The sequence below is a fragment of the Quercus suber genome, unplaced genomic scaffold, assembly GCF_002906115.3.
Source record: "Quercus suber isolate HL8 unplaced genomic scaffold, Cork oak 2.0 scaffold_873, whole genome shotgun sequence".
NCBI classification, from domain to species: Eukaryota; Viridiplantae; Streptophyta; class Magnoliopsida; order Fagales; family Fagaceae; genus Quercus; species Quercus suber.
The window spans coordinates 49,389-74,889 of NW_027070303.1; the positions used below are offsets into that span (position 1 = coordinate 49,389).

At 32.7% G+C, this 25,501-nt stretch overlaps 2 protein-coding genes and 1 long non-coding RNA gene across 8 annotated transcripts; all 3 read left to right on the top strand.

Annotated features, from left to right (window-relative positions):
• Positions 1-1,983: 1,983 nt before the first annotated feature.
• LOC136065186 (uncharacterized) lies at positions 1,984-2,648 on the top strand. Its single transcript, XR_010626822.1, has 2 exons — positions 1,984-2,229; positions 2,347-2,648. It is a non-coding gene; the product is annotated as an uncharacterized LOC136065186 (long non-coding RNA).
• Positions 2,649-7,320: 4,672 nt separating this feature from the next.
• On the top strand, positions 7,321-8,610 carry LOC112021061 (uncharacterized). The gene is made up of 2 exons (XM_024053629.2): positions 7,321-7,605; positions 8,261-8,610. The coding sequence occupies exons 1-2, from the start codon at positions 7,468-7,470 to the stop codon at positions 8,483-8,485; spliced, it is 363 nt and encodes a 120-aa protein (XP_023909397.1). The 5' UTR covers positions 7,321-7,467; the 3' UTR covers positions 8,486-8,610.
• An 11,239-nt stretch (positions 8,611-19,849) lies between these two features.
• LOC112026418 (glycolipid transfer protein 1) lies at positions 19,850-25,186 on the top strand. Of its 6 annotated transcripts, none has more exons than XM_065767989.1 (8): positions 19,873-19,961; positions 20,051-20,068; positions 22,112-22,241; positions 22,573-22,628; positions 23,058-23,188; positions 23,835-23,970; positions 24,272-24,400; positions 24,971-25,186. In XM_065767989.1, exons 3-8 carry the CDS (start codon positions 22,124-22,126, stop codon positions 25,004-25,006), a joined length of 606 nt encoding a protein of 201 aa, XP_065624061.1. In that variant the 5' UTR covers positions 19,873-19,961; positions 20,051-20,068; positions 22,112-22,123; the 3' UTR covers positions 25,007-25,186. The 6 variants fall into 6 exon arrangements, with proteins under 6 accessions (XP_023914870.1, XP_065624061.1, XP_065624062.1 ...); XM_065767990.1 differs by having other exon boundaries at positions 19,875-19,961; positions 22,115-22,241; XM_024059102.2 differs by lacking the exon at positions 20,051-20,068 and having other exon boundaries at positions 19,850-19,961.
• The last annotated feature ends 315 nt before the right edge of the window (positions 25,187-25,501 follow it).

The following is a 25,501-nucleotide window of genomic DNA, read 5'->3' on the forward strand; positions in this document are numbered from 1 at the left end:
TGGAGTTCTCGCCTTCACCTATAACTGTGTCATCCGACTCCTCAGAGGAGTGCCCAGAGTTATGAGCCTCACGCCTCCGTCGCTCATGTCGCAACTCCCTCTTCAACTTGTCAATCTCAACGCTGCATATTCCTTTGCCTTTACAGGGGAAACATGGCCTTTCCCTGAGAGCCACTTCTATCTATATTAATTGTTCGTGTATTCCTCCACAATTCCCCCCTGTGTTCGTGGGCTACAATGGATTACTGTGCTGAGAGCCCTAGACTCTGCTGGTGCTGATTAGCATCCACCTGTTGCGGACTCGTCAATGGTTGCTGCGGTACTCCTCCTTCCGTCGTGAGTATCACGCTTGCCTTTCCTTCTCAACAGATCAAGTTCTTCCCCAGACGCGCCAATTGTAGGGACTCAAATAGGATGGACCCAGAATATGCATGGGTTTTCAGCCCAACAAGCCCAAACAATAAATTTTTAGAGCATGGGTAAGAACTAGTTCTGTTCTACAGGAAAGGTTATATTCGCTAATTAATAAGGGATATGTAAGGCTAATCGTATGAGAAAAATTCTCTCGGCTAGGTTTTAGTGAGCCTCTCTTATGCATGGAAATCGTTCTTTCTTTTTTTCTCCTCTTCAATATCATCCTTTCCATGTTATATACTCGTTCTTTTCTCCATTTCCATCGTACACGTGTAGTTCTCATCTTGGGAACTCCTTTCTTCCCATCCAGCACCTACCGAAACCTTTGCTCAGTGGCATAAAGCTGCTTAGTTACTGTTCAGGTATCACCTCCACATTAATGCGGCCAGAGGGTTAGCTGGAAAGCATTTAATGTGGAGGTGATAGCCTTGGAAGATATTTGCTACCTTCCCCGACTCCTCCTTAGGTTTATACTCAATTTCCAGTTCAGATACAACTTTGCAGAGTCTCCTAAATAAAATGAAAGTTACGTTCACCTCGGACTTTGATGTCCTCGGACGTGTGTCATGCACTATACACGATATCCATCCCTTTCTCCTATATTATCCCTCAATAATTCTTTACACTATCCTCGGATAACTAAGCGTCCTCGGATTGGCGTTGGGCCTGAGCCCACTTCTGAGGATTCCTATACCCTTTTAAATAACAGGCCCCACAATAGCCCCTCAAAATCTTGCTTACTGAGCACTTTGTTAGTTATGTAGAGGATTAATTAACTATTTACCTATTTTGCCAATTGAGTAATAAAAATTATTTGTTCATTTTTTGTGTTCTACTTTATCTACAATCAATCACAATTTGCTATGTGTTTGATTTTTTTTTTTTTTTCCATTTTAAACTTTGTTTATTTTATAATTAAAGTTAAATGAATACATTACAAGTTATGATTGGTAAAGCATAACATGTAACATAAAAAGTGAAACAGAAAATTTGTATTATAAAATTTAGATATATTAAATACAACCGCAACAAATAAAAAAGTAAAATAATATACCATAGGGACGCACAAAGTTTGAAGAGGACCCTTTGGATGGGAAGAATCATTTAAGTTTTGGCAAAGTACCATCAAAGACATCCTAGTGCAGTCAAAGAAATCGATAATTTTGACCAATGATGAATATAAAGAGCTTAAGATGAAGGCAATGATGTCAGAGTCTTGCCCTAAAGGTAAATTATAGTTTATTAAGTGAGATTTCTGCGCCAAGGATTGTGGAAGAAATTAGAGAACATCTACATGTCAAAGTCTTTGATAAATAGATTGTAATTGAAGAAAAAGTTTGTATCAGGAAAATATGGAGGAAGGTATTGACATAGGTGTCAATGTAAAAGCCAACCTAATCCAACCTAACGGTTAGAACTTAGAATGACAACTTTAGATTATTATTATTATTTTCTGAGTTCTCTCTCTATTTTCTTAAGGTGTGATTGGTCTTCTATGTCTAAGTCATCTATATATGTATATAAAACCAAAGCTTTCGAAGTTTTCACAATTTTCCACGTCAACACAATTTAATTTAAAAAAAAGGAAGACGCAAAAAACGTAATAAAACTTTTCTAATACCCGATGCTCTTCCCTGCCTTCCTCTACCAGCTATATATAAAGGCTTGAAATTTACAACTCATGTTTCACCGCTAAATTTGGTGCTGGAGGAGTGTATGGAAAGGATAATCCAAGCAGTATCCATGAGGGTGACCATCAATTGGAGAGTGTTTCCTTTCTTGACCTTTCAAATAGATGTATTCACAATTTGATCAGTAAGGTTTAGGCAGTACTTCCTTCACATGATTCTTCTTTGTTTATATGCTTTATTTTATCAACAACTATTAAGTAGATAACATGAAATCGCGCTAACGATTCAATCTTTGCCCAAGTCTTCCTCGCAAATCAGATCTGGACTTTTAGTGGAGATTCTGATATGGGCTTGGATCTCTGGCTTGATCGTGGATTTTGATACAGGTTTTCAATGGGGTTTCTGATGTAAGTTTCTTATATTGTGATGGTTAAGTTATTGGGATCTATAGTTAGATCATATGGATGATATTGATAATGGTTTAATCATGGTTGACATTGGTATATGCGGTGGGGGTTGGCCAATTTTCTTTAATCTTTGGTGGCTGATTTTCTTCCATCCTTGGTATATTGATTATGCAGTGATTTTCTTTAATCTTTGGTAGTTGTTTTTTTTTTTTTTTTTGATGAGTGTGAACTCGTCAGTACTTATTCGACGGACGGAGACGATCTTCCAGCCCTTGGAGATGAACACGGTGTGGTGCCTGCCACAACGCCTCCGATGCCAAAGTTAGTAAAAGAATGTTTGAATAATGCAATTGGAAAGAACTAAGAAAATGTCTCAGTGAGTTTTCTGTGTGTATGTACCTGTTCTTCAGCAATGTGGGAGGCTTATATACCCTCTCCTGGCTTCTAGCCGTTGGGTAGTTATAGAGGTTTTTAATGCTCCTTTTTGTAACGCCTGAGGCCCTTTAGTGTGCCATTATTACCTTTCAACGGACTGTACAGTTGTCTCTGGAACCGTTTTGCCTGCATTGAATGGTCCGGATATGTTCGTTAGTAAAGCGTATGATCGACTCACCTAGCCTGAGTATGGAATCGTCCGCGTTGATGGAATCGTCAGTGCGTCCATGAACTTCGTCAGTCCCGTCAAGAAGTATGGCTAGTATGAATGGCTTGAAAAAGAAAAGTGCATTATGTAGTTAAATAAAAAAGTTAAATAAAAATCATAATAACTATAAGGATTACAAATGAAATTTTTTTTTTTTTTTTTTAACTTTCTTGTTTAGATTGATTCAAAAGTTCTTCAAACTCTTTTTTTCACTATTTCTTATTCTTATACAATGAAACAAACTTTTTTAACTTTCGTATTGAAAAATACTTATAATAAAAAAATAAAACTTCTTTACTTGATCAAACCCTGATCCGACTACCTAACTCATCATATTTATATTTATAACATGAGGAACTTTATTGTAGCCTAGTTTGCAGGTATTAAATATAAATAAAAAGAAAAAAAATTATTACCTGAATTTATGTCTTGTCGAATATGGGGCAATGTGTCTTTGACTCTTTTTAGAGATCTCACATTTTTATACATAAGTATTATTTAAATAAATAAATTTGATTAAAAAAAAAAAAACTCTCTCCTTCTCCCTAAAAACAAAAACCGATCAAAAGCTCTCTTTCTAAAACAGTCCCATCTCTTCTAATACAACATCAACTACCAAAGAATTGCTTCCCCCCCCCCCCCAAAAAAAAAAACTTCTCTTTCTTGAGCTACGGTTTTAGCCGTTCATACTTTCTCCTTCTTTAGCACTCCTTCTCTGGTTGCTACATTTGAGAAATCAAATCAAGGTTAGGCATTTTCTAATTGCTAAAATTTTCTATTTGGATATAATATATTCAATCAAAACTTTGTCTTCTAATTGTATCCTTTTATGAGGATATAACCAAGTGTGTTGTTTATAAATTACTGTTGTTTTTTTTCTTTTTTCTTTATTTTTAATGTTAAGATAGTCTTAAATTTCTAATCTGTGTGGGAGTATCTTCAGAGGGTGGATTTCCTTAAAAGCTAGCTTGGTTCTTAAAAACCAATTGATTATACTAAATTATAAAAAAAAAAAAAACAACGTTTTGATTCCATGGGTAGTTATAATTTTTTCCTATTTGCAGAAATACTAAAAACCCCTAAAATTAATTTGAGGTCTAGGCTCTTATTGAAAATTTGAAATGTGATTTCCTTTAAGCTCATATTCCATGTTAATTAGAATTTAGAGGTGCATGATGTTTAAAAAGCAAACACACATTTGTTTTATCCGTTACTAAAAATATATAGGATTTTAAATTTAACTATCCTGTGTATCGCACGGGTTAGCGACTAATTTATTCTAAAGTCAAAATATTACAAATACGTGTTGCCACCATGAGTTAGCATAGAATGAAGCTAAATTTTAGTATTGATTATAAAATTAGTAGATGGTGAAATATATGCACATTTGTTTTTCTCCCTGTATCTTCTTTGGTCAAACAGCATATTAAAGCAAGCTCACACGCCCGACACCAACTAGTGTAACATCACTGAAAGGAATATCAAATCATTCTAAAACTCAAAATTTTCAAAAATGATTCTCCAATAAGGTGCAACATCATTACCACAAAACATTAATTGTGCAATTGAGCCATTAGTTACCTATATTTGTGTCGGTGGTGGCGACTTCCTTATTGGTGCCGTACGTTTTTGGTGCTGTGCTGTGCTGTACTGCTGTGGTGTGAGCCTGTGAGGCGAGGGTGGGCTGTCTTTTTTTTTTGCTTGTTTTATAATAATAGCTTGAAGAACTTATGCCTCCCTTTTATGCTTAAGAATTCATCTTATATTATGTTTCTTCTTCTTTTTCTTTTTCTTTTTCATTTTTTTTTTACAATTTTAAAATTAAATATTCCCAGTTTCGTATCTTAAAAAATCTGCTAAACAATTTTTCACATCCAATTGCTTTGAATGTACCCTCCACTGCTTGAAGTAGAATGACATATGGTCCTCTTTAAAGATGTTTTGATCCTCCCTTCCCATTCCTCTTTTATTTACTTATTAAAAGAAGCTTCGAGTGTTTCAAATTGCAGAAGAAAAATGATATTAAAGAAAGAGGGGTATGCATAATATAGGTTTAATTATGCATTTGATCCTTGATCTTTGTCCTATATTTTAACAAGGTTGTTCTCAGCAACCAAAAAAAAAAAAAAAAGTTTTAGCAAGGTCCTTAATTTTTCAAATGTCTCAGTTAGTCCACCTTTTAGATGTGTGTAAACTGATAAATGAAAAATATGACATGACAAGCAGAAAAAATTAAAATAAAAATTGGTACTAGCATGGAACCTAAGTGGAAACTGATGATGCCCGGATGTCTTTTTTACTCTAAGTTGATGTCAAAAAGTTCCTAACATGTTCTTTTTATATTTTTGTTTAATGGATATGATAAAATTTTAATTTATGGTGTAAACTTCATCAAGCTAAAACAATTAGTTTGGCTTATAAGAGAGTTTGAGTTTCAGATTTCTTATTTGACGACAAAAGACTTTGTTAATTGAGCTAACTAGAATCCATTGCAATAACTAAACTTGAGTTTGACATCCTACATGTAGTTTTCTATAACTTATTTGTAAAAGGTGAGACAAAAGAAAAAGTTAGGCTTAATTTAAAAAAAAAAAAAAAACTATTTTTGTTGCTTATTTGGTAGAATGCAAGATAAAAGGTAAAAAGCTAAAAGCTAAACACTTTTTGCCAGATGTTAAAGACTAAATTAATATATTTAAAATGTTAGGTATCATTTATAAGGATCTTCATTTCTTCAACAGCCAAGGTGACATCAGAAGTCTCAATAACCTTTTTTTTTTTTTTTTTTATTATTATATCCCACTTCACTCCCACCTAATGGGATTTTATACAGGTGGATCTGATAAACAATATGCAGTATATGGTGATGGATTTCATGGCCGATTTATAATTTCAATTTGTAGTTGCATGGTTACTAACTTTTCGACTTTGTCTCATAAAAATAAATAAAAAAAAAAAAACTTTTCGACTTTGTCTTCACAAATATATATATATATATTAATTAAAATTTTTATCAATTTTATTATAAAATATTTACAAATTGATACGACAATAAATTTAATTGGTGCCATATTAACAACATAATTAAAACTTTTTTAATTACTTTTTTATGTTATGTTTAATAGTTGATACATCATTTTATTTATATTTTTTTAAGAATGGTTGATGCATCAGTTTGTAAAATTTGTATAATAAATATAGAATAATTCCTAGTATCACTCAATCAAAAAACTGGCGAGGGGGCATGCATAATTGCGCCTATGCAATAGCAATTCAAAAGAAATAGAATCAGAATAGGAAAAAGGAGGGCAATATGTTTTCTTTGCGTGTAAGACATGTTTCTTCTTCTAGTGCTATATTCATTGCACACTAAGATCAATATCAAAAATGATTTTGAATTAGCCACCTTCAAAAGCTAAGTGGTATGTAAATTTGACACCACAAAACCAACAGTTCAACTATATGAGTAATTAAATATTTTTAATATCAAGCGTCTTATAGTTCAATGACACAGCCTGATTTCTTTTATAAGTGAACTAAAGTTCAAATTCCTCTCCTTCATTTTTGTAATTATATATATTTTTTAAATCGATTAATTTGAAATCTTTGTATTTAATCCGTGACATAAATTTCATGACATTTTTAGTAGATCACTAGCATATATTGTGGTCCAATGGTTTCCATGTTGCATTCCAGTTTAGGAATTTGGAAGATCAAGAACTACGAGGTTCACCTGTCCATTCTATTAGGAGACAATATTCTCATCCTGAAGTGGTTGTAACGTGCTTTGTGTCATTTAGATTAGAGTAAGATCACCCTATAGGGAGTCAAAAATTACAAGTTTGAATTAGTTCCATTACTGCAATTTAAAAACCTAAGTAATCTTAGGATTTAAGAATAACCAATACATTGATCCACCTAATCAAAGAGTAGTTGGATCACTAAAAACGTGTACATCCTCATTTCAAATTGATGGTGTGTAATTGTGTCTATATATATGGTAGTAAATTTAAAACTGACAGTTGCACTCGGTGATAAATTAAGCTGTTAAGAAATATTATTCTAACATTTGGTAAGCTCAAATTTCCTTTTTCTTTCAAAGATAAGCATTAGACATGTTAAAATTGATAAAGAAAATCGAATATTCTTTATCAATTTTATGCATTGAAGTTGGCCATTTTGCTTGGTGGAGGCCGTATAGAATCTTATGTATAAACCATGGGAAATGCATTGGTTCTCACTGTTTTTCTCAATTTTATTGCTATAGGCCCGTACAAGATATCATTCCTCAAGAAGCAATGTACCTTTTTTTCTCTTTAAAAGCTATAAGAACTCCTTCTCTCTCTCCATGCAGACCCCAAGAAACTGAAGCATGGGAGAAGGAGAGGTGATAGCAGAGGAGAAAGCCAAAGACATTAGTCTAAAAGAACTCTCAAAGAAGCTAGAGGAATTTGCTAAGGCAAGAGATTGGGAGAAGTACCATAGCCCCAGGAATTTACTTCTTGCTATGGTAATCTCTCTTACCACTTGTGTGTTGATAGGCTATTTTCTTTCTAGTTAAACTGTGTTGAAAATCTAATTTCACATCAATTTGTGTACATAGCACGCGTATGTGTATCTGATGCTGATTAATTGATTAATGTTTCGCTCGGTCCATGGCTTAACCCATACTTTTCCTCATTTAAGGCATCTGGAACATGCTTGGCTGCTATTGCTTTTATAATTTTGTTGCAAATGATCATGCTTGGATAAGATTGGAGATCATACTTTTCACTCTTTGAAAGGGCAGCTTCTGCCAATTACTTAGTGATACTAAGCATCTTGGTGCATAATGTATATTGTTGTGCAAGTGTGGACCTTTTCTCTTATCTATGTTTAATCTCTTCTTATTTTTATTTTTTTCCGTTAAATTGGGGGTGTTATAGGTTTCAAGTGATAGCCCGGTGATAAGGTATCCTTTGTGGTGCCTCATGTTTGTGATTTGAACATTACCTTCCTCTCCCCCACTATCTACCCACCTAAATAAATTTGCGATGTTCCAATATTGTACATTTGCATACCTTACTGCTAACAATGATGTCAATTGTAATTAAGTAAATCAATGGTTGCTAAGTATCTTCAACTTTCCTTCCTTTCTTGTTCATTGTTTGTCTCATCATGTGTAGGTTGGTGAAGTGGGAGAGCTGTCAGAAATATTCCAATGGAGGGGAGAGGTGGACAGAGGCTTGCCCAATTGGGAGGAATCAGATAAGGAGCATTTGGGTGAGGAGCTCTCTGATGTACTGCTATACCTCATCAGATTGGCTGATATATGTGGCATTGATCTTGGTGATGCTGCCTCCAAGAAAATTGTCAAGAATGCAATTAAATACCCAGCCAATGTTCAATGAAAATAATATTGTATCGGCCATTTTTGTTCAGTGAGATTAAGGAAACGTTTTGATCAGATCCTTAGGGAGAATTTACAATAAACTATCCTTTCCATTTTGGAATTTGATGATTAATGCTTGATTCATTTTCCTTCTTTGCTTTGCAAACCTTTATTAAGCCAAAGGTGTAATGAAACTATGGTACAAAACTAACCGGGCTTTTTAGAGCTGGCACTAAATTGGACGAGGAGGTCCATTGAATCATACTTTGGGTTTACAAGGTTGTCTTTTCAGTTGATCCAGTAAAAGAAATGTCAGGCTTAAATTGGGCATGTACAATGATGATGCTAATAAAGAACCAAGGAATAGTGTCCTCGATGACTTACAGAACCGAATTCAATGATGAAATTTATTTGCTTGTTGATGACTGCAGGGAGTTGTTGAGCCAAATACCACAGGGAATCATACACTGTTATAAAGAAGTAAACTAGTGTACTCATGCTCTATCTAGAAAGGGAGTCGAGCAACACCAGGAATTTGTGACAGCCTTCAGTCAGTTTGAAGTTTTTTCTACTTTTGCATTAGACCTTTTGGTAATGTACCATGAATGATTTTGTAACGTTGTGACTTTGGTTGATTAGTAATGAACTCAAATTTCATCCCCCCAAAAAATAAAGTTTAGTGGAAAAGAGGGCCAAAATGGCCGAATACACTATATGGTAAAATATATATGAATCTACCCCTATTTGTGAAATCATTAGAAATCTATCACTTTTTTAAAATTTGAATTTGTGAAACTCAGGTTTATTGTATAACTCAAGTTTCACAAACTTGAGTTTCATGAAAATTTTTTAATGTAACTTGAGTTCCATAAAAAAATAACATGACAAATTTGATGACAAACTCAAATTTTAAAAATATGATAAATTGCTAAATATTTTACAAACAATAATATATTACTAAATATCTTGTCCTTAACATTTTGGCCTCAAAAAGAGTATATCTTCTCTTTATTATTTTGTTTATAGTACACTTTATGTCAAATCAATCTTTTCATGACTCAATCATTTAACTCAAATATCTTGTTTCATAAATTACTCTTTAACTAAAAAAAAAATGTTTACGGTGAAGAAAAAAAAATAGCTTACTTAGGATCTATTTAGATACTGTTTATTTGCTAAAAATTTAAAATTTATTATTAAAAATACTGTAATAAAATAATTTTTTAAAGGTAAAACACTGTAGCAAAACCCATGGCTGCATTTTTCAATTCTTAGTGGTCCATGAACAATACCCATGGAACCCACTAAAAAAATGCAAACGCAGAAAACTCTGTACGCAAACGCACACTTAGCAATATAAATTAGTGTGCGTTTGGGAATTAATGAAAATTATAAATTATTTCACTATTCAGCTTATTTTTGTTACTATTTATGGGCCCCACTATACTTTTTGGTATTATTCATGGCTCCATTGTACTATTTCAACTAATTTTTATCTTTATTTACAGTATTTTCAATAATAAGTTTTCAATTTCAGCAAAATAAGCAGTATCTAAACAAACCCTTAATAAACTTTTGTTTCCATATGTTGGGTATTATGAGTCTATGAACCTTAATAATTTTATTTTAATCCAAACTTTAGGATTTTAGTTGAAAAGTTTGTGACATTAACTAATTTGCTAGATCATGGGGTAAATTTGTTCCCAAAATGCAAAATATGCTAATCTGGATTTAACTCTAACTATATCTTTCATTTTTTATTTTTTATGATTTCATAGTCGAGGGAAGGGAAATAAGAATCCTAGATATCTCTATTAGAAATATTAGGAGGTGTTAACCAATTGAGTTATAAAATAAGTTGTAATATTTCTTTTTTTGCTAAATTACAAACCATACTCCTAAACTTTAAGGGTGTTTGGATTTTACACCATGAAATTCAAAATTTGTATTTTATCTCTTGCAGTTTGGAAATGCTTGGATTTTACATCCTAAAGCTTCAAAATTTTGATTTTATCCTCCAAAGTTTGGGAGTGTTTGGATTTTACATCCTAATGTTTCAGAATTTGGATTTTGGCCCTTGAAGTTTTATTTTGTTTACAACAACAACTCCTTCGTCCATATTTTCTGTTAAATGTCACATCATTTTTTTTAGTAGAAACCGTTAAAAGTGAAACTATATCGCTTCGTCTAACCAACTAAAATTTGAGTCTCACTGCCAGCAATCTTTCGTTGGTGGGTATCCATAAGTGTTGACCTGCAGGTCTTAACCTGAGCACCCTGCCCAAAGCTTGGCGTAACTTAGCTAACTCCCATTTTTGTTTACCCAAAAAAAATAAAAAAATAAAAAGCCTATTGAGATTAAACTGTGATTGTTGAATCGCAAGGGGGAAATTGTGGGGCAGGTTTTTTTTTTTTTTTTTCCTTCTACAAATGCAAAACATATTAATTTGGATAAAACTATATATATTGTATTTTAATCAAAACTTTAAGGTGTCAAACTTAAAAATAGAAATATTGAAAATGAAACTGTGATGGGAGTTGGGACCAAACCACATTAGGTAAGTTGTAATATTCACTTTCTTTTTAATTATGAAATAATAGGAGCCCAGTAAGTAACTTAATCCATATTTGATAATTTTAAGAATAGAATACATGTAGTATAATTTAAGCGTCCCTCCTAAGTAATCCACCAAATCAATCTAACCAATGAGCAATATTATCAGGAACCTAAAAAAAAAAAAAAAAAAAGTGTTATACGAATTTACATATAATACATTAAGGCAAAAAACCCATTTTAGTCTCTACATTTTCACGCGATTTTCACTTTGGTCCCTAACATTTTTTTTCACTGATTTTAGTCCCTATCTTGGAAAACGTGTCTCGTTTTATTCCCTGACGTTACATCAGAGACGGAGATTGCACAGCTGAAAAATTAAATTCAAACCCATATTTCAAACACCCCACACCACCAATACACTCCGAGAAGCAATAACAGCCCCTATAAAGCTAATCCTGAAGTAAGAACAAAATACGAGAAACAAAAAAGTAGGCATGGTTTCTTTAAGCATCTCTATGGTAAATCTGGTCCTTTTTTGGCTCAGCTTCCTTACTCCCTAGTTACCGCTTTCATATCTGTTCAAATTAGACCACATTCATCCCCTACTCCATCTACCAGTCTAACCTAAAAGATCTGCTCTTTTCCCTTTCCTCCAATTCCACGCGTGAAAATGGCTCCTACAACAACACTATTGGCCAAAACCTAGAGACCTCAGTTTACGGCCTCTTCCTCTGCTGTGGAGACCTCACCCCACATGACCAAAGACCCAAAACCCAAGACCCACGATCTCCACCATGAAAGCACCTCCATGCAAACCCACATCCCAAGCAAACATGAGCAAGAAGAAAGCAGAGTCGACTAAGAGAGGAGATGGTTTTGTTGTTAGGTGAGGTTGATTTCATTTGGGTTTGATAGTTTTGAATTTGAGGTTGGAGGTGGTTTGGTTTCAACTCTATAGTTTGGATATGAGGTTTGTGTTTGGTTTCTCAGAAAGTATAAGAAAATTTGGGTTTTCAGTTTTTAGTTTGGGGGCCGAAAATCTGGATTTGATTTTTGTGTTTGATGTTTTGGTGGTGTGGGGATTTGAAATATGAGTTTGAATTTAATTTTTTGGGTTTTAAATTTACTAGGTTTGTGTTTTGTTGATCTTGTTCTTGCTGGGTTTTAAATTTGTTGTTCTTGCTGAGTTTGGTTTTTATTTTTTTATTTAGTTAAAATTAATAAATTAAATTTTTTTTTTTTAAATTTAGAGGCTGACGTGGAAAGCCACGTGGACACAGTGGGCATTATTTTAATATTTTTAATTTTTTCCGTTTGCCAGCTGTGCAATTTCTGTCTTTGATGTAACATCAAGGACTAAAATGAGACACGTTTTCTAGGATATGGACTAAAATCGATGAAAAAGGAAGAAGTTACGGACCAAAGTAGGAATCGCATGAAAATGTAGGGACTAAAATGGGTTTTTTGCCTATGATTAATATAACATTATGTTCATATAGATCTATTGTTGACAATGTACTACCCATAAGTTATATTAAAATATTAGGCTAAATTGTAATTTACACTCTTAAAGTTTGAAATCATTTTAATTTCCCTCCCAAATTTTCAAATTTTGGATATGTACCCATAACATTACTAAGCATTTAGGGGAAAAAAAAAGTTCTTTTGTCAATATTTGTTGATGAGCATGCCATTAAATGTCACTTAAACTTGCCATATGTGTTAGTTGGTTTAAGCTGTTTAATTAGTTCATGTCATATCAAATTAATAACCTAAATCCCATAAAATAAATGAATAGCCTAAAAAGACTTTATGCAATTAAAACAATTCTCTAAAAAAATTCACAAACTAAAAATATGAAATAATAATTTCATCCTCATCATTTTCTTTGAGAGAGAGAGAGAGAGAGAGAGAGAGAGAGAGAGAAATATGAAAGTAGACCTAGCAAATAGGATGGGCCAATCAAGTTTTAGTCATATAAAGTTAGGAGGAGCTTCACAAACATATACACTTAAATTAGACTAAGTAAAAATTCTATCTTGTATAAAAAATAAACGGTTGTTAAATTTATTACATAATTTGGTCTTTTAAGGATCAGTCCGACTGGTATGACTTGTATTTTTCACATTAAAAAAAGAAAGAAAATTAATTATGTTGTCTTTATTTTCCTTTCAATACAAATAAATAAAACATTCAAAAGGAAAATGTTAAATAATATGTAAAAATCTTCAATTTACACGGTCTAGATTAAATAATAAATAAATAATTTTCTTATGGTTATATATTTCAAAATTGTTCACTAAAGAATTTTAAAAAACACTACATGGGATCATATCACGTTATGTCGTTTCAATCTCATCAGGTTTATATGATACATGTAAAATGTAAATAAATTTAGATTACCTAAAAAGGTAACTATATATGTAAAGTTTTGGGAATTAATTAAACCTAACATGTTAGGTAAAGAAAATAAGTTAAATAATTAATATGAATTGCACCTTAATCTACTCAATGCTAATAATAGATTTTAGTGGAAATATTCATTCTTAAGAATTGCACCTTAAGTTGGCGAGTAGTTTCTTCGTATTTTCATTTACAATACAAAATTTTAATATATAATGAAAACAAGTAAGTCAACAAAAAATTAAAATTTCTCTATAAAAAAGATTATAATTTTACAATTATGACCAATGAAATAACTTTTGATCAAAAGCTTCGTGGTGATTGAGGGGCCGTTTGGTTTAGGGTTGTCTCAGTTTTCATAACTCAGTACTCAATTTTCATAACTCAAACTCCACTATCCTCAAAAAATCAACACTTTTGTTTGGTCACAAAATTCAATCATGTAACTCAGTTTTTTAACTTCACTTTTTGCCAAAATAATGGACCCACCCATGACACTACAGAAAAATATGGTTGCTACGTGTTCCTTTTTTTTTTTTTTTTCTCTTCAAACCAGCTCCACCACCACCAACAGCACAACCACCACAACGGCAAACCCAAAAATCCACAACCACAACCACCACCACCAACAGCCCTCAGCCTCCACCAAAAAATCCGAATGAATCAAAAATCCAAACCCACCAAAGCCCTAACCAAATGTGTTTGATTGAAGAAGGAAAAAAAAGAAGAAGAAGAAGAAGCATAGGTCTCACCTTGTTATAGCCATCACCGCGTGAAGAAAAAAAAAAAAAAGGAGAAGGAGAGCTCTGGGTTGATTCGCTAGCGAAGCTTGATCTCTGGTCTTGGCTATCCAATTCACCGGTCCGATCTCTGTGAAGTATCAGGTCTCACAATCCGACCTGGGCTCAGTCCATTTGCCGGTGAAGCTTGATCTTTGGTCTTGGCTCAATCCGATTCGTTGGCGAAGCTTGATCTCTGGATTGGAGAGAGATGTTACTTGATGGGACAAAATCAAAACCCAGCACGGGATCATGGTCTTGGTGTATCAAGGCTCTCGTTTGATGGTGGAGCGAAACTAGTTGAACCAGAGAAAGAAAGAAAGAAAGAACCAGATAAAGAATAGAGAAAGGAAGAAAAAAAACAGAGAAAGAGGGAAGCTGGAGAAAGAAAGAAAAAGAAAAAAGTGGAAGAAGAAAGAGAGAGGATAAAGTAAGAAGATAATGCCATCAACACATATGGGCTCCACAGAGGTAAAAAATTTACAATCTTGCCACTGAGTTATATCTAGAAATTGAAAACACTATTTTGGAGTTTTCGGTTTACATCACTTCACTCAAAATTTTTGAGTTTGAGTGATGAAAACAAGATTAGGAAATCAATCCAAACAAAAAAAATTATGTGGGTCCCAGTTTTTTCATCACTGAATTATAGGTTCCAGTGATATCACTCAAAATAGCCTAAACTAAACAGACCTTGATGTCTTTTANAAGGATCGGGGTTCAAGTCTCTAGAGAGGAGCTTCACACACACATATACACTTAAATTAGACTATAGTAAAAATTCTATCTTGTATAAAAAATAAACAGATTGTTAAATTTATTACCATAATTTGGTCTTTTAAGGATCAGTCCGACTGGTATGACTTGTATTTTTCACATTAAAAAAAGAAAGAAAATTAATTATGTTGTCTTTATTTTCCTTTCAATACAAATAAATAAAACATTCAAAAGGAAAATGTTAAATAATATGTAAAAATCTTCAATTTACACGGTCTAGATTAAATAATAAATAAATAATTTTCTTATGGTTATATATTTCAAAATTGTTCACTAAAGAATTTTAAAAAACACTACATGGGATCATATCACGTTATGTCGTTTTCAATCTCATCAGGTTTATATGATACATGTAAAATGTAAATAAATTTAGATTACCTAAAAAGGTAACTATATATGTAAAGTTTTAGGAATTAATTAAACCTAACATGTTAGGTAAAGAAAATAAGTTAAATAATTAATATGAATTGCACCTTAATCTACTCAATGCTAATAATAGATTTTTTAGTGGAAATATTCATTCTTAAGAATTGCACCTTAAGTTGGCGAGTAGTTTCTTCGGTATTTTCATTTACAATACAAAATTTTAATATATAATGAAAACAAGTAAGTCAACAAAAAATTAAAATTTTCTATAAAAAAGATTTATAATTTTACAATTATGACCAATGAAATAACTTTTGATTCGAAAGCTTCGTGGTGATTGAGGGGTTTGGTTTAGGGTTGTCTCAGTTTTCATAACTCAGTACTCAATTTTCATAACTCAAACTCCACTATTGCTCAAAAAATCTAACACTTTTGTTTGGTCACAAAATTCAATCATGTAACTCAGTTTTTTAACTTCACTTTTTGCCAAAATAATGGACCCACCCATTGACACTACATAGAAAAATATGGTTGCTACCCGTGTTCCTTTTTTTTTTTTTTTTCCTGCTCTTCAAACCCAGCTCCACCACCACCAACGGCAAACCCAAAAATCCACAACCACAACCACCACCACACCACACCACCAACAGCCCTCAGCCTCCACCAAAAAATCCGAATGAATCAAAAATTCAAACCCACCAATAGCCCTTAACCAAATGTGTTTGATTGAAGAAGGAAAAAAAGAAGAAGAAGAAGCATCAGGTCTCACCTTGTTATAGCCATCACCGCGTGAAGAAAAAAAAAAAAAAGGAGAAGGAGAGCTCTGGGTTTGATTCGCTAGCGAAGCTTGATCTCTGGTCTTGGCTTAGTCCAATTCACCGGCGAAGCTTCCGATCTCTGTGAAGTATCAGGTCTCACAATCCGACCTGGGCTCAGTCCGATTTGCCGGTGAAGCTTGATCTTTGGTCTTGGCTCAATCCGATTCGTTGGCGAAGCTTGATCTCTGGATTGGAGAGAGATGTTACTTGATGGGACAAAATCAAAACCCAGCACTGGTGATCATGGTCTTGGTGTATCAAGGCTCTCGTTTTGATGGTGGTAGCGAAACTAGGTTGAACCAGAGAAAGAAAGAAAGAAAGAACCAGATAAAGAACTAGAGAAAGGAAGAAAGAAAGAAAAACAGAGAAAGAGGGAAGCTGGAGAAAGAAAGAAAAAGAAAAAAGTGGAAGAAGAAAGAGAGAGGATAAAGTAAGAAAGATAATGCCATCAACACATATGGGCTCCACAGAGGTAAAAAATTTACAATCTTGCCACTGAGTTATTTATCTTAGAAACTGAAAACACCATTTTGGAGTTTCTGGTTTACATCACTCTCACTCAAAATTTTTGAGTTTGAGTGATGAAAACAAGATTAGGAAATCAATCCAAACAAAAAAAATTATGTAGGTCCCACGTTTTTTCATCACTGAATTATAGGTTCCAGTGATATCACTCAAAATAGGCCTAAACTAAACAGGCCTTAAATGTCCTTGTGAAAACTTAGGGGGTGTTTGGATTTATAATTTCCACAACTCAATTTTCTATTTCCATAACTCATAACTAAAAAATGGTGGGACCCATAGCAAAAAGGTTGTCTGGCAAACGATAACTCTGTTTCTATAACTCAATTCTCTGATTTTTGAGTTATGAGTTATGGAAATTAAAAACACATTTTGGTTGTTTTCAGTTTCCATAACTCATAACTCAATGACATTTTTGTAATTAAACACATGGGGGACCCACTGTCATAACTCAGCCACTTTTTGACCAATCTACTTTTTTTTTTTTTTTTTGGGTTCGGTCTCAGGTGTCTTCCTTCTTCTTTTATTTTATTTTTTCCTTCTCCGTTCGGTCTCAAGTGTCTTCCTTCTTCTTTTTCTTGTTTTTTTCTTCTTCTGGGTTCGGTCTGGGGTGTTCTTCCTTTTTTTTTTTCTTCGTTCAGTCTTAGGTGTCTTCCTTCTTCTCTTCTTCTTCTTTTTTTTTTCTTCTCCATTTGGTCTCAGGTGTCTTCCTTCTTCTTTCCCTCCCCCCCCCTTCTTCTTTCACTGGATTCGGGTGATCTGGGTTTCTTTTCTTTTTTTTTTCCTTTCTAGTTCGGGTTTCTGGGTACTAAAAAAAAAAAAAAAGCTACACCAGGTGACAGGTATGGGGCCCACAAATAGTGTGAAAAATATTGAGTGATAGGAAGTGAGTGATGGTGCCAAACAACCTTGTTATTTTAAGTGATGAGTGATAAAAAAAAAAAATTCCAAACATGACCTTAGATATATATATGTATATATTTTTTTTTTTTTGAGAATGCTGTGAGAACTTAGTTGATTACCCTGAGCAAGTGAGAAGAAAAAAAAAATGAAATAATTTTAATATACAATGAAAACGAATCAAAAATAAGATTTAAAAAAAATTTATCGACTAATCTGGATGAAGGGTCCTTTTTTCAAACTCTACCAAATGCTAGAAGCACATATTCAAGAGGCTAAAAATAGGATAAAATATCATTTTCGTCCCTAAACTATCACAAAAGTACGTTTTTCGTCCCTAAACTTTCAAAAGTTCTATTTTCGTCCCTAAACTATCACAAAAGTTTGTTTTTCGTCCCTAAACTTTTAAAAGTTCTATTTTCGCCTTAAACTTTTCCAAACGTATTGATTTTCGTCCCTCCCACGTCAGTACTCTGTTAAGCCACGTCAGCATTCCGTCAGAACTTTTGAAAATTTAGGGACGAAAATAGAACTTTTGAAAGTTTAAGGACAAAAAACGAACTTTTGTGATAGTTTAGGGACGAAAATAGAACTTTTGAAAGTTTAGGGACGAAAAACGAACTTTTGTGATAGTTTAGGGACGAAAATGATATTTTACCCCTAAAAATATTATCTTCATCCTAAAAATTTGAATGAATTTCATTTTTGTCCTTAAACTATTGAAAACGTTTCACTTTTCATTTTTCAACTTAAAATTTTTTGTTTTTATTTTTGCCCTTAAACTACTAGAAAAAACTGTTTATTGCAAAGTTTAAAGAGAAAAAGAAAACATTTTAAAGTTTAAGAACCAAAAAAAAACTTCGGGTAAAATTTTAAAAATTAAAATAATATTTTAAACTATCCAAAATTTAAACTTTAGAGTCCATATTACTATGGTAAAAACTGGTCCAGACTGTAAGAATACAAATTGCAATTTTATAAAAAAACTAAGAAATTTTCTACCTTATTTTTGGTTGTATAATAGAGGAGTATAGTAATAATTTACATCATGCTTCTCTCATATTGAATTGCAAGACTCTCGTCAGCCATATTTTTCAAGTAAAAATGAGTTACTATTTTTGTGAAGCAAACAAGTGTGTTGACTGTTGATGCATTGGTCAGAAAAGGTTCAACTCGAGATTAGGATCAGTGGCAGAGCTAGGATTTGAATTGATGGGGGCAAATTTTATATATGATACACGCACTTACACACATTATGTGAATATATAATATTTGAGACCAATTTGAAAAATTAAAAGCTATTCATTTAAATACTAAGTGATATTTAATGTAATTATACAAACGAACAAAAAAAAAAAACTCTAAAAAAAATGCTTATTCATAATATTGTATTTATCTATTGAGATATTTCTCGCATGAATGATCTATTTTTAATTTTTTTTAGAGCCAAAAATCAAGTTATGAATGAAACTATTAATAGTTAGATAAATACTAAGTGTAATATATGTGAATTTCTATTATTTTGGTTAATGAGGACCCATAAAAGATTCAAATTATAATATGGTAGGGACAAACTAAAAAATTCAGTGCAAGACATGCTAGTGGAGGACTTAAGGTTCCCCAATAGTTCGTTTAGAAATTGTGTTATATTTTAAGACCAAAGAAATATAGTGACATTTAATAAACCCAAAAACAAAAAGTAGGCAGAGTATTTAATAAGTATTAGCTATAATAACTAAGGGTATATTTTGGGCGGGACAGGGGGCAACTGTCCCCCTCGACCCCTAGTTCCGCCCTTGATTAGGATATTATGTATTTTGATTATCTAAAAAAAAATGTGGTACTGTATTATTAGAAGGGTAGTACTCTGTTCTCTCAAAAAAAAGAAAAAGAAGGGTAGTACTCTGAATTCTATTATTATTATTATTTCTTTGTTTATATTAAATCCTGCTGTTGTTGATTCTGTTACTTAATGCTGTTCAGACTTTCCTAATTTTTTTTTTCCTACCAAAAAAAAGTAAAGAAAATTAAATTAGAATATAGAGAAGATATTTATAATTGGATTTTACCACCCACCCGTAAACGCTTTATCATATTCATGGCCGGGCGAGCGACCGCTCGTTGATGTCACTGAAACCTTAGCGCGTTGCAAGCTGGGAGCAGATCTAAAACAACACGTTACACTTTTTACATGGTCTACTAACGTGAAACCGAGTAACCGACACGACCGGTTTCTCTGCAATTAATTTAATTAAAAAGGTATAAATAAATTAATCAGTTATAGAAACCGAATTCGAATTCGAATCCGATTCGCTCTCTCTCTCTCTCGATCGGTCTTCCAAAGGTTCCCATCGTTAAAAAAAAAAAAAAAAGGTTCGAATCAAAACCCACATTTTCCTCTGCCTTTCTCATCTTTTCTTGTAACCATATTTTCATATTTTCTTTCTGCAATTTTCTTTCAGATCAACTTAATCTCAACTGTACGTCTCTCACTCTCTCTCTCTCTTTGAATAATTTGTTGTTATTATTATTATTATTATTATTATTATGATCTTTGTGATTGTTGATGATCCATCTTTTCAATTTTCTGATCTCTCTTTTTATGTTTGGTTTCTAAGAAAACTGAAGTACTCAAATTTTGTAAATATGAAAAATGTTTATATTTACGCTATTTATAGGAAATTATCGATAATTATAGATCAATGTCCGTCGCATAATGTCGTGCTGTTTCGAATACGATGATTACTCATCTTTTTTTCTTTTTTTTTTTTTTTTTAAATTTTTTTATACAGCTTTGAGCGCTATATATAGTTCGTATTTTGATTCAAAAATGCCTTTTCACTTTCTTTTGTGTTTCTTTCTATAAACTAATAATATTCAGGTCTAGATTAGTTTGAATTATTATCTGGGTCAATTTTGCTTTGTAAATTTAATTTCAAAATCATGGGTTTGGTGAATTTTTCAAAATTTCAACCTCTCTTGTTAAAACCAGGAATTTACCTATGATCGGTTTGAGGGTTTTCAAATTGGGATCTTAGGATTAAGTCAAGGATCCTAAGATTTTACAAACTTAAGAGTTCTATTAATTAACTTCTATGATTAACTTCTAGTTATAGCTACCCTACATGACTAAGTATCTTATATATATATATATATATAGAATTTTTGAAAATTTGAAGCTGAAAGTGTAAAAATGCTGAAAGCTATTAAATTTAGCATGTATAACTTTATGTTTCAAACTAATGAGCATCCATTATCCCAAATTAGCCTAAAACAAGAAGAACAAGACTATGGGGTTGGAAAAATTTTAATACAAGGTCCTTCTGTTAGTGTAGATGAAGCTACTATCTTGCTTGATTGAGCTTCATCAGAAAAAAGGTTGAATCTTTGCTAAAGTTTCTCTTTACTTTCAATTGTGACAAAATATAATACCCTAATTGATTTGGAATTTTTGTTATAAAAAGAATAAACATCCCCTTCTAAATTTTTTTTATTTTTTTTTTTTTAAAAATTTTTTTATACAGCTTTGAGCGCTATATATAGTTCGTATTTTGATTCAAAAATGCCTTTTCACTTTCTTTTGTGTTTCTTTCTATAAACTAATAATATTCAGGTCTAGATTAGTTTGAATTATTATCTGGGTCAATTTTGCTTTGTAAATTTAATTTCAAAATCATGGGTTTGGTGAATTTTTCAAAATTTCAACCTCTCTTGTTAAAACCAGGAATTTACCTATGATCGGTTTGAGGGTTTTCAAATTGGGATCTTAGGATTAAGTCAAGGATCCTAAGATTTTACAAACTTAAGAGTTCTATTAATTAACTTCTATGATTAACTTCTAGTTATAGCTACCCTACATGACTAAGTATCTTATATATATATATATATATAGAATTTTTGAAAATTTGAAGCTGAAAGTGTAAAAATGCTGAAAGCTATTAAATTTAGCATGTATAACTTTATGTTTCAAACTAATGAGCATCCATTATCCCAAATTAGCCTAAAACAAGAAGAACAAGACTATGGGGTTGGAAAAATTTTAATACAAGGTCCTTCTGTTAGTGTAGATGAAGCTACTATCTTGCTTGATTGAGCTTCATCAGAAAAAAGGTTGAATCTTTGCTAAAGTTTCTCTTTACTTTCAATTGTGACAAAATATAATACCCTAATTGATTTGGAATTTTTGTTATAAAAAGAATAAACATCCCCTTCTAAATTTTTTTTGGCTCTAATAATAAAATTTTAAAATCTAAATTGGTGTGCCTTAAACACGTTATGTATATATGGACCTATATAGATACAGTTCAAGATCTAACAATTTTGTGGATCGGTACAATCATAGTATTATAAAATTGTAAGATTTTAATAACCATGCTTTCTATTTTTGAATTTGATTATTTTAGCCATGATTCCCTTCTCACCCTTTTGAAGCTTTGTGCCTTTCTCCTCTCTCCTTGATTTTGAAATCAGAGGCCAATTGACTCTTTTCCCCCTTTTAAAATTACTTGGGCTGATTTATGCAGCAGAGCATAGAGATGGAGGGAACAGTCTTCACTCCTGCTTTGGAAGGAATGAAGCATGTGAAGTCCGAGCAAGGGGAAATCCTGGCCCAGCCTTTCCTGGAAGTGTGCAAGCAGATACTACCTGTTATAGGTGCATTCTTCGCTCCCTTTAGTTGCATAGCATAATGGGTATATTGGGAAACAATATCCAAAGGTGGAACCATTGTCATTTGTCACGTCGAACGTAGCAACTGCAATTTAGTCTTAAACTTTCAAGACCTATTCTGATTTGAATCAGGCATTTTTTTAACACTAGAACATTCACTTCTACAACTTTGTGCCCACTGTTATTTAACTGGTGTTTTTGTCATGCGAGTATGATAAAGTCTATTTAATCACTGATTATATGGTATGGGTGCTTGCTTGTTATGGGCTTGTTTCCCAGATAAAAAATTGAACTCTTCCATTCTTTCTGATGGCAGAAAAGTTTGGAGCTGCTATGGCCCTTGTCAAAAGTGATATTGGTGGAAACATCTCGGTAAGATGTCCTTATCATGTCTTTTTATCCATTCAAGCACAATAGTTGAGGATGAGTTACTTTTATCTTCTGCAAAGATTTTTTTTTTGGTGTCATTTCAATTGAATGCATGCCTAGCTTGCCTTGAACAGCAAAAGCTGATAAAGATGGAGATTTTGAGCTTCACTTTTGTTTTTGCTAGTACAATTTAAATATTTTTAAGAGTTCATTTTCCTTTGCTATTTCTGCCTTAACTTAGAGCTTGCTTGGGTAATGGTAGATATCTTTTATAGGTCACCAAACTAGGACATATGGAATGATCTGCAATAAGTGCATCAATGTGATTAGAATGACCTTTTTGTTATTTCTAAACTAAAGTAAACTTTTTGTCTTGTTGAGTTTTAAAGGCAGTATGTTCCTACTCCATACGTATTTCTCTTTTTCTTGTAGAGACTGGAGTCTAAATATTCTTCAAATCCATCTGAATTCAACCACCTATATAGCATGGTTAGAGCAGAGGTTGCATCTAAAACAGCGAAGGGATCATCCAGTTGCACCAATGGTCTTCTTTGGTTGACAAGGTGAATGATACTAATAATTTCTGCCTGTTTGTTGCATCTGGACATTCAAATACACAGTGAAATAGAGAAGTAATACATTCTTCATTAATAAAGCTTGTTATTTATCAAAAAAGAGAAGTAATACATTTTTTTAACATGTAAGGCATTCAAGAAATTAGAAATGTGTATCATTACATAGTTCACTTATAGAGAAGTATATTGGATGAAACAGAACTTTGAGGTCTTATTCTAAATCTTAACAAACCTACACACAAATGTGCAAGAAAATACTTTGAAGATATTAGTAAACTGATGCACACACTATGGCTTGCACCTATAAAATAAAAAAAGAAAATGAGCATGAAAGATGCATAGAATAGTACTCTGTGTGTGTGTGTGATCCCTGTCTCTTTTGAAAATGAGCTCTAAAAAGCTAAAACTAAGTTGTGAATTTTCCATTAGTGATGACTTCATCATTCATGTTCAAACCAAAAAGTATTGATTTCAATTAGAAAGGTAATGGTTAACATTGTTGTTATCTGGAAGGTTTTTATCTGAAATCATCTTAGGCAGCTAGATGAGAATCTCAGAGGGAGCTTGTTTTATGCTTGCCATTTGCTGTTTCATTTATTTTCAAATTGTGATACCTTCAATTTTAAATCTTCAGAGCGATGGATTTCTTGGTGGAATTGTTTCGCAACTTACTTGAGCATAAGGATTGGACAATGTCACAGGCCTGTTCCGATTCCTATGGAAAGACCCTGAAAAAATGGCATGGCTGGCTTGCTAGTTCAAGTTTCACTGTAATGACTTTGATACCCCCTCAATGTGATTCTGAAATTATTTTATAGAAGTGGAAACTTTACTGGGATTCTTTTTTTTATTTTATTTTATTTCTTTAATAAGTAAGTTTTGGCCTTAAGAGATGGGGAAGGAGAGATTTAAACTTTTGGATAGTATTTACTTAGAATTAGCTCCAATTTGTCCCCTGTTTTACAGACTTTTCTCTGGTTGGTGTGACCTTTTAGAACTTTTGAATTGTATTAATTAGGTAAAAGGGGAATATTGTCATTCAGAGTTTTTGATTTGTTGCATACTTTGCAGGTTGCCATGAAGCTTGCTCCAGATAGAAAGAAGTTCATGGAGGTGATGGGCAGTGGTGATATCTATGGTGACATAGAAAAATTTTGCACCAACTTTTATCCTTTTCTTGAAGAGAATCACAAGTTTCTGGTAAGATGTCCTATACTTATGGAGCTGATTGGCTTGCTTTAACATAATGTGTTGTTAAAGTTTGAGTGTTGGAGACTGGGCATATTTTGATTGCACAAATTTATTATTAGCGACTGAGTAGGAAACTTTAAGAAGAAAGTAGAGGGAAAACTAATTTCTATTCTTAGCAACTTTTGAAATGACGTACGTGCTCCAGGATTAAGGAAGAAAGCAAATGTGAGAATGGGAGTTTGAGGTTTGAGACTGAACTAGTGGGGTGGAAAGTTGTGTTTTAAGTGTGACAGAATGAATGCAAAAATATTAGCATTGGACTGGAAGGATAATGTCATAGTCTAATTCAACTTTATTTCCTCGGGTTGTAAAGCAAACGGATTGTGCTGAATTTTCAATAGATATTTTGATTTAATTGTATTCTTTAGGCTTCTCTATGTCCTTTGCACATAGGAGTCATCTTTTTACAAAAAAAAAAAACAAATCTTACATTTAAAAAAGACAAATATACATACATACATACATATATATATATATATATATAATTTGAGGCTCATTAAAATTCCTCTCTTGGCACAGGCTAGCGTTGGCTTGGATGATCTGAAGGCTTCATGAGGAAACAAGGTCTCCTGATGAGTGGCTCTTGCTTCAAGTGATGGTGTTTTTGTACACCCTTTTTTATTTATTACTTTATTATTTTTATTTAACCTTTCAGTTTTGACTATTGAATAATTTGTATTTGGTTCTAAAGTTTGAAACCTTATATAAGTCAACTTCCAGCTCCTTTGAATCTTATTTTAAGTTGCCCTGAATCATTTCAAATCTTTGTTTCTGTTTATTTTATTTTGGCATTAATGTGGTTATCAATTTTAATCAGCTATTTCGTGTTAAAATTTCTCCAGAAATTGAATATGCTACTCAAAGTGGCTTGAGATTCTACTTGCTTAGGTGCTAATGCTTTAGTCAACGTTGGTGCTGAAGATCGATGGTTGACCAGTTGATGTTTTCATTCAGACAAATTAGCATCTAACTAATTGCTTGCTGCTTATGCAGAAAAGATTTTTAGCTAGGAGGAAAGGTATATCTAGATTGCAATTGAGGTTTGATTGA

What these genes read in the sequence shown, in the direction of transcription:
- LOC112026418 (XM_024059102.2), top strand. Translation starts at nt 22,124, where the DNA reads ATGGAGGGAACAGTCTTCACTCCTGCTTTGGAAGGAATGAAGCATGTG. An exon ending in ATATTGGTGGAAACATCTCG is followed by an intron (nt 22,629 to 23,057) that starts GTAAGATGTCCT and finishes TTTTTCTTGTAG; the next exon opens with AGACTGGAGTCTAAATATTC. An exon ending in GGTCTTCTTTGGTTGACAAG is followed by an intron (nt 23,189 to 23,834) that starts GTGAATGATACT and finishes TTAAATCTTCAG; the next exon opens with AGCGATGGATTTCTTGGTGG.
- LOC112021061 (XM_024053629.2), top strand. Translation starts at nt 7,468, where the DNA reads ATGGGAGAAGGAGAGGTGATAGCAGAGGAGAAAGCCAAAGACATTAGT. An exon ending in GGAATTTACTTCTTGCTATG is followed by an intron (nt 7,606 to 8,260) that starts GTAATCTCTCTT and finishes CATCATGTGTAG; the next exon opens with GTTGGTGAAGTGGGAGAGCT.